The sequence below is a fragment of the Ipomoea nil genome, unplaced genomic scaffold, assembly GCF_001879475.1.
Source record: "Ipomoea nil cultivar Tokyo-kokei standard unplaced genomic scaffold, Asagao_1.1 scaffold2957, whole genome shotgun sequence".
Classification (NCBI taxonomy): domain Eukaryota; kingdom Viridiplantae; phylum Streptophyta; class Magnoliopsida; order Solanales; family Convolvulaceae; genus Ipomoea; species Ipomoea nil.
In genome coordinates this window covers 2,225,997-2,234,444 of record NW_017619385.1, presented here as the reverse complement: position 1 = coordinate 2,234,444, position 8,448 = coordinate 2,225,997, and the positions used below count along the sequence as shown (strand labels likewise).

The window sequence follows — 8,448 nt, the reverse complement described above, 5'->3', positions numbered from 1 at the left end:
TATAAGTGCAACTACTTATACCTACAGGTGCAACTACTTATAACTATAGATGCAATATAACTATAGGTGCACTTCGTATTGATGTCACCTATAATACATTTTACTTGCACTTCGATGTCCAATTATTTACAAAAATGCCACCACATTTTTTTTAATCCATTAAATATGAACACATGTCGCGCTCTTATTAGTTCGCATATTCCTTACGAGGAGCTTCATTCGCACTTGAGTGCAATTCTATATATATATATATATATATATATATGTAACACTCTTTTATATTAATAATGAGACGTAATTTATAATGTGTTCTCTATTCAAATTATTTTATCAAATTAAGAGCAAATTACACTTTTGGTCCTATGACTATAGGGGGTGTGTTAACACACCTCCTATAATCATAGGACCAAAAGTGTAATTTACTCTCAAATTAATTATGTTTCAAATATTTTGTTATGAATATTTTTATAAAATTTTGATGTGTTCTATTTTGTTTTCATGTTTTGGCTTCATTCGAAAAAATTTATAGACCCATCCCTGTTTCTTCACCCCGCTCAACAAAATTCCTGGCTCCATCCCTGTCTTGGACTACTGTTTATTTAAAGTGTCCAATTATATTTTCACTACCAAAATACAATCCCTTAATTATTATTTTTTCTGCCAAAATAAATTTATATTTAAAAAAAATAGTACTTCGTAATTCAAGGGACTATTAAGGACAGAGAGACATTGAAACAAAAATTATTGCACAACACAGCCTTGACCATCTTCCTTCATATAAATTAAGGCACGCCTTATCCTCTGCAAAAGAAATCAAGAATAATTGATAATTAACATTTTTTTTTACAATAATAAGTGCAAAAACAGAACAGAACCAAATTGCCAGAGAATTCAATAATTCATTCTAGGGTACCAGGTTGGGAAGTACATAAGCTCAAAAATTGAAAGGAAACAAAAATAATGCTTCACATTCAACACCTATACAATTTTCTCGAAAGAATCACTAGAATTTTAGTAAGAGCATCCTTAAGCATCTACATCAGAGGAGAAATGGGAGAGAATTCACTACTTTTGAGGCCAAAACGCCATGGTGACAGAGAGAGAACCAAGAGAGAGATATTACTCTGTCACCATCTGTGCAAAGGTTGAGATATTACTCTGCCCAAGAAAAAGGAATTAATGATGGAAGAGAGAAAACCAATAGAGAAAAGACATGCTTATTATATATATATATATATATATATATATATATATATATATATATATATATATTTTTTTTTTTTTTTTTTAAATCAGTTTTGATTCTTTTTCCTCTCCTCCCACATTATTCTTTTTCCTACTCACTCTTACATTCTCCCCCTAATATCTCCAACCGATAAGGATGCTCTTCAGTTGGAATATTAGGGGGAGAATGTAAGAGTGAGTAGGAAAGAGAATAATGTGGGAAGGGAGGAAAAAAAATCAAAACTGATTTTTTTAAAAAATATATATATAAAAAATAAGCATGTCAGAGTAATTCATTTTCTCTATTGATTCTTTCTCTTTCATCATTAATTCCTTTTTCTTGGACAGAGTAATATCACAACCTTTGCGGATGCTCCTCACCCCTTCTCTCTCTTGGTTCTCTCTCTGCCACCATTGACGTTTTGGCCTCAAAAGTAGTGAATTCTCCCCATTTTTCCTATGATGTAGATGCTCCTAATACTAATGTTATGCGTATAGATATATTATTTCAAATGCTCAATGCTAAAAACAAAGATTTAACTATATTTATTGCTTTCATTCTGGAAATAAATAAATAAAAACAACTTTATCCCCCGTGTATCAATAACTCATGGCACTAATTATGTTGTACACTAAAAGTACGAACAAATTGTTCATTATTCAATATCTTTATCTTTATTTTCAGTAACAACCCGTTATAGAAGGGGTTCACCTTAAAGAGATTGTGAAAGAACTCAAAAAGTTATCAGCCAGTTAAATTGATGAAAAGCCAATGAATTCAGGTGAAGAATACCTCGTCTGTATCTCGTAACTTAAGGAGCTCTAATCTTTCAGGTGGCCTCCTATTCGTCAATGTACATAGCTGTATTTAGGCAAAAAGGCGAGGCTATTAGTTTTTGTTGCTCTCTTGCTCAACATGAAAGGGATTTAAGGTTTATACCCAGAAACTAAAATGCTCAGGATCCTGTGTTGAGGGCATCAATCCTTCTGCTCTATGGAGTTCAGCAACCCGTGCACGATCTGTAAGGAAATATATGTATATATATATTATTAGAACATAAGAGTAAGAAACATATCAACTCCTGGACAGTAAAGTCTACCCAAACTCCGCATGTAAATTTTATCAACATTAACCAAAAATCCAAAAGTGATATGTTTGGAAGTATGATGCTTGGGAAAATACGAGTGAGGATATATAATAAAATAAGAGAGAAATAGTGATAATTTTCCTTTATCAGAAAAATTGATAATAACTAAAAATAAATATTATCCAAAAGATAACTAAGTGTTCATTTGGCCAAAACAAATAAGGGGCAAAAACAATCCATACTAAGACAAACTTACAAAAGGAGCTGTCAGTATATACTTCTTTTTAAAAAACATTTAGAATGAATAAGCAAATTTTGAAATATAAAATTTTCATTCAAAAGTCTGTATCTCTCCAAAAAAAATACAAGTTTAAAGGTAAATTGTCTCTTATCTACTCCAACAAAAAGGACTTTGCACCAAAACATTGTTTATCCCAACATATGACTTCTTGGATTAAATAAGAGTCAAGCTACGTGCAAACAAGCACTAAAAGTATTTAATATTGGTGCATTTTTTTCACCCATATTGAAATGAAATCCAAGTAGAATTGTCTAAAGAATAATTGGACAAAATTATTAACTCCATATAGCAGAAGGTATGAGAGACAGCAACTTTGAGAAGAACTTTTTCAAATGAACCACGCCACATCAACATAAAATGGGCTAAAAGCCAAAGGATCCAATTGATACCAGAAAATGGCAAGAATCACTGAGGGAATACTAAAAAAATGTTTATGCACACTTGTCAATGATTACCTCCTCGAGCTGCTCGCTGTGCAGTGTGCAACCACTCTTGAGCATAGGCTGCTGTCCTATTTATCATCTCTTGTAACTGTTGAGCAAGTGAAATGACACCAAACATAAGCCATTAAAATTTTTTAAAAAATACAACTAAATGAACAAATTATATTGATCAAGGTGGTTTTCACACACTCAAGTCAACAACAGCAACCAGAGGCCAAGAGACATTAACGACTGAGGATTCTGGTAGTTTTTACAATTCTTTTCTCTTATAGTATATTCTTTCTCTACATTTGAAGCTCTTCATGATCATAATATTAAAAGCAAAGAAATAAATACGGAGCAGTAACCTGTACTCCTTACAAGTTACAAGGCATTGAATGGTAACTTTTGAACATAAACGTTTAGTTAACAAAGAACATCATAGTTGTACTTGTACAACAAGAGAATTTTAAAAGTAAAAGATGTATGATCCAAGTTATGCAACCAAAATGGGCAAAAAGTAGAGTACAACATGCATCTTGTAGTGCATAATTCTCAATAGAACAGAACAAAGTTTCCAAAACCTGCATATCTTATGTCTTTAATCAAGACTGGAGCATGACTTACTTCATGTCTCTCTCTACTTCCCTCGGCTGGACAAACATCATGTACCCATTCAACTTCAGCAACTCGATACCTTCATGGCAAGACAAAGCCAAAAGATAAATTTTAAGAAGCACATGAATGGAATTCCATCCGAGAGAGAAAGAATTTTCAAAGGCACTAAATAGCTACTCCGAATTAATTTAACTAACCCATCTTGATCCCAGTTTCGAACAATACGACATCTTCGGCGACTTTCAACCTGCATTAAGTACCATGTTATTTGATAAAAGGAAAACTTAACAGCAATAATGTGAAAGGGAACAGTTCAAAAGGAAAGCTTCAGCACTAGCTATTTATTCCTAGCTAATCAGCGTGACATAATAATAAGCTAATGAATAGGAATATGAACCAGTCTATTAAAAAGGACAAAAAGCTAGAAGTAAGCACCAAGGCTCTCCAATACTAACATAAACTAAATACAAAAGTGAGGGCTTCCCATACATCATACTTGATTATACCTGCCTAATCTATTTGATAAGAAGTAATATAACTCATGAGGTAAATTACAAAAGCCACCCTGCAACTCTGCAAGTCTTTCTTGATTATGGATAGCTATCTTCTGAAAATTACAGGACTCCAAAATACACTAGTTTCCAAAACAATAATTAACACTGAAAATGTGTTAAATCAATATATATACTAAAATAAAAGCCATGAGCAGACTAGAAAATAGAAAGAAAGTTTAATCTAAAGACAAAAAATGTGATTACTAGGTTAAAATATGAAATACTATAAAGAGAACATGCTTCATAAAATGAATTCATATTCACCTCTAGAAGGAATCGCCCATCCGGAAGTGGCTCACAGCTACATGAAGAATGAAGAATGAAGAACATGTTATCAACTCCAATGATAAGAATAGCATAACAGAAGTAGTTTGGTCTAGTCGTCTAGAACCATAAATATTCAGACAAAATAGCATGTGAAACACCTACTCTGTTATCTCCACTTCACAACCATATTCAGCTATAGAACCTGTTGCAGAATCAACAATAGCCTACATCATTAATGTAACGTCTCAGCACAAATTAGCATGGCACTTAACAACCAACTAAAATATTTAAGGTGAAATCTTGAAACATATAATCTACCATTCCCATACGACGATTTCCTTCCATTATCCTCCTCACCTATTAGAAAACAGTGTAAGAAAATCAAGCATAGAAGATTTATTTGGACTTCTCAATCAACTGCAGGATGGTCTAATCCACAGCATTTGAAATGTAATGAGATCAATATTGTTATGCATAAATCACTGTTAGCCATATCAACACACTGATTAAGGCCGTATTAACTAATTGCAGCAAAGACATAAATAATCGGGCACATTCAGTTGTTGGCGTGGACAATAAATTCATGTAACACTAAATATTTAGAATGTTGCATCAGTTTACTTATCACAAGAATGGTCCAAGTCAAATTGCAAATCAGCTTATGCTTTCGTAGAACCAACTGCATGGAGATCATTAGAAAATCACTAATTTGAGATGCTATAACTCTTTCTCATAGCTTTTCATAACGGATCAACCCACTAAAATGCAAACTGGGATCAGAAATGTTGTCAAATCAGGAAGAATAAACAGATGCCAGAAGTTTGCATCAACCATAAAAATATATATATATATATATATATATATATATATATATATATATATAAAATTAAAATCACATTAACTCACCATAAGCCTATAACGAGGCTCAAAAATGTTAAGTTGAATCTTCTGACATGGTAGAATAACATCCATTACAAAAAGAGGCAGCAAATCAACACCAAGGTTAATCAAGCAATCATTCTCAGTTTTCCTTTCAGCATACTCCTCAGGAAAATTCTTCTGAATGATGTTATTCAATGTCACACTGCAAAAGGCAAGAACAGTTAATGCAACAACACCAACGAAGAAAGACAGTTTTCTGTAGGTTCATCAACCCATTAAAAGCATGTTTCATTGTTTCCAAGGCACTCACCTGATAGCACAAGATCTGGTACTAAGAAATAGAACCGTCCGGCACAATGGACATCTGTTACCTAAAATTTTCATTAATGTCAAAAAGAATAGAAGACAGAAAGAAATACAAATGGAGAAACACTAAGAATTATATATGTACAAACACTCAGGCATATCACATATGCAGCTTATATATATATATATATATATATATATATATATATATATAGAGAGAGAGAGAGAGAGAGAGAGATACAAGGGATGGAGACAAAAATTAATTAATTAATTAATTAACTGAACTTGAAGAAGTGATAAGGAGCAATGAGTTTATAATTACATCGATCCATCGATTGAAAAAGACAAGAGCGGCAAAAAGAATGCCCACATGGAGTCGTAATTGGTTCATATAATAATTTTAAACAAAGAGTGCAATCAAAATCATCACTGCGCTGTGGTTTTCCATGGATTCTCCTTCCTTCATTGATAAATCTTGCTAAATTTTGTAGAGGAAAGCTGCAATCAGAAAATAACATTTGAGAAGTTCAGTTGTAAAGAACTAGAAAGAAAACAAGTTAAAAACATTGCTTTATTTGCAACACTACCTTAGGGGGTCAATATGAAGGCCTGAATAAATAACATCTTGAGCAAGTTCATATTTTTCTAACTGCCATTCATATTAACATGAATGTGAGCATTTGAACGAATTATCAATTTGTAAATATTCAAATAAAAGAAGAAAAACAAACAGTAAATTGTGCATTGTCTTCCAACTAAATACTGAAAAGTTAGTGAAGATGAATGCAACAGTAAAACACATAAATGCCGTTGCATATATGAGTGTCTACCCAATAGACATACATACTCATTCAAATAGTATAAGATAACAACATCATCAATATCAAACCAATTAAAATCTAGCACAAGATGCCAGATAAATCAAATAGAAAGTGAGTTTGTCAAGTGAAGAAGTAAATTTTCAACCACTTCAATCCTAAATCACCTCATATCATGCATGCTCTAAGTGCAAGACTGTTTGGTCAAATGATATTTTTTGAATTATAATCATATCCTTACCATAACAAGTGCATTTGCCTTCAAAATGTATGATTTTACTGAACTGCTTCGCAAGCTCACCACCTTCTCAGCATCCTTCAATGCAAGCTGCAATTCAAGGTAAAAATTTAAAAACATTGTCTGCAAGACCTTGAGGATGAGCGATGCTATTAACCAGGAAGAATAAGAGGGCACACCCCAGCATGGGTTGTTGGATCCAGCCCACTCAGTGGCCTAGTTTCTGAATCTGATGAAGATCTATTTTTCAGAAACAGGCTAAACCTGGAATAAAATTAGATGATGGCATAGTAAAAATTAAGTTCACTCCTCATATTAACTGAAACCCATCACCACGCTCAACAGTCAAGTGAGAGAGCTGACAGTAACAATTCAAAAATAGGTAGGAAATTACCTAAGGTATGACGCACATCTGTTGCCAAGGATGGTAGCATCATTTGGTTTTACATTGCTAGCTTTGGTGTAAAAATTGATAGCCTGGTCAAAGAGAAATGTCAGTCAGAAAAGTAGATCCAGATGAAGTTAGTTCAATTTAAAACAACAGGACATGTCTTGTTGCATGAAACATCATGTGAAAGATCATTTTTGGCTTCAACTGGCAAAGACCATGGAGCTGATAAACATTTTGAGATAGAAAAATAAGTGCGGCAGAATAACATCCAGATAATCATGCCCATAAACATAGACCTCACCTACCAACCATCTTTACCCACTTTGCAATCAGGATAGAATTCCACCCTTAAGAATCCATCCAATTCCTAGGCTAATTTATATCCCTAAATTTAGAGGGCTTTGGGAATATCTACATTTTTTAATAAACAAGGAAAATCACTACACTCCAGATAACACTAGAACTGACACCCAACCAATATTGTACTACTTAACAATTACTTAGAACTCAATATACTCAAAGACAAATATAGGTCAATGTCAAAGTTGTGCGCAATCAATCATATTCAAGTTACAAAGGAATTGAACTAACAATAAAGCTTTTTTATTCATATTATAATTATAATAATTAAAAAACATGTAAAAACTAAAAATACTAATCATCAGAAGTGCATTGATTCTGTAAAGCAGTTGAGTAAGACTAAACGACTAGGAAATAAATCCACCTCATCCAATCTATTGTCCCGGAAGGCATTATTCCCCATCCGCACAAGATCCTGGAGATGACTGAACCGCTCAAATGACATCGAAGGATCTCCTTCACTCGCCTGCATTCATGTAAGTTAAATCTCAAACCTCCATTTTCCAAGCTTTCAGTAAGCAGAAAACCATCATTATCATGAAAATTTAAAAATAAATAAATAAATAATAATAATAATAATCACCGATGGAATGTCCTCGACGTCGTCAACCCCTTCCAAACCAAACTCCGGCAACGACAAAACTCTGGCCGACATTCTCGCCGATTACTGCCTACCAGTCCAAACAGTTTGAGATAGAAGAGGACGAACAGTGTATATATATCTGATGAAGTTCAAGCGGAGGGAGTCGAAACAAAACGGCACCGTTCGAACGCGTGATGTATCGTGTTCTCCCCTGTATCCTTCGTGCCACACATGGATCGTATTCGTTTACGTAGTCTCTATATATATATATATATATGATCATTTCTTTCTCTCTCCTATATCTATATCTAGATAAGTATTTTGTTCTCACAAGCCCCCCAAAATTTATAGCAAAAGTAAGGTGGGAGTGTGAGACTGGGAGTTAAAATAATTGAT

At 33.4% G+C, this 8,448-nt stretch overlaps 1 protein-coding gene across 1 annotated transcript; it reads right to left on the bottom strand.

Moving 5' to 3' along the window:
* Positions 1-583: 583 nt before the first annotated feature.
* On the bottom strand, positions 584-8,313 carry LOC109162820 (LON peptidase N-terminal domain and RING finger protein 1-like). The gene is made up of 18 exons (XM_019311512.1): positions 8,053-8,313; positions 7,834-7,935; positions 7,113-7,195; positions 6,898-6,982; positions 6,722-6,808; positions 6,250-6,311; positions 5,985-6,160; positions 5,667-5,727; positions 5,381-5,558; positions 4,793-4,831; positions 4,637-4,698; positions 4,472-4,508; positions 3,851-3,900; positions 3,663-3,732; positions 3,069-3,144; positions 2,165-2,244; positions 2,018-2,086; positions 584-801 (listed from the first exon to the last, which is right to left on the bottom strand). The coding sequence occupies exons 1-18, from the start codon at positions 8,122-8,124 to the stop codon at positions 742-744; spliced, it is 1,449 nt and encodes a 482-aa protein (XP_019167057.1). The 5' UTR covers positions 8,125-8,313; the 3' UTR covers positions 584-741.
* Between the last annotated feature and the right edge of the window lie 135 nt (positions 8,314-8,448).

Coding starts and splice junctions, on each gene's coding strand:
- LOC109162820 (XM_019311512.1), bottom strand. CDS start 8,124: ATGTCGGCCAGAGTTTTGTCGTTGCCGGAGTTTGGTTTGGAAGGGGTT. Junction 6,312..6,721: donor AGGCAAATGCACTTGTTATG/GTAAGGATATGA, acceptor TATGAATGGCAG/TTAGAAAAATATGAACTTGC. Junction 3,145..3,662: donor GAAGTAGAGAGAGACATGAA/GTAAGTCATGCT, acceptor CTTGCTCAACAG/TTACAAGAGATGATAAATAG.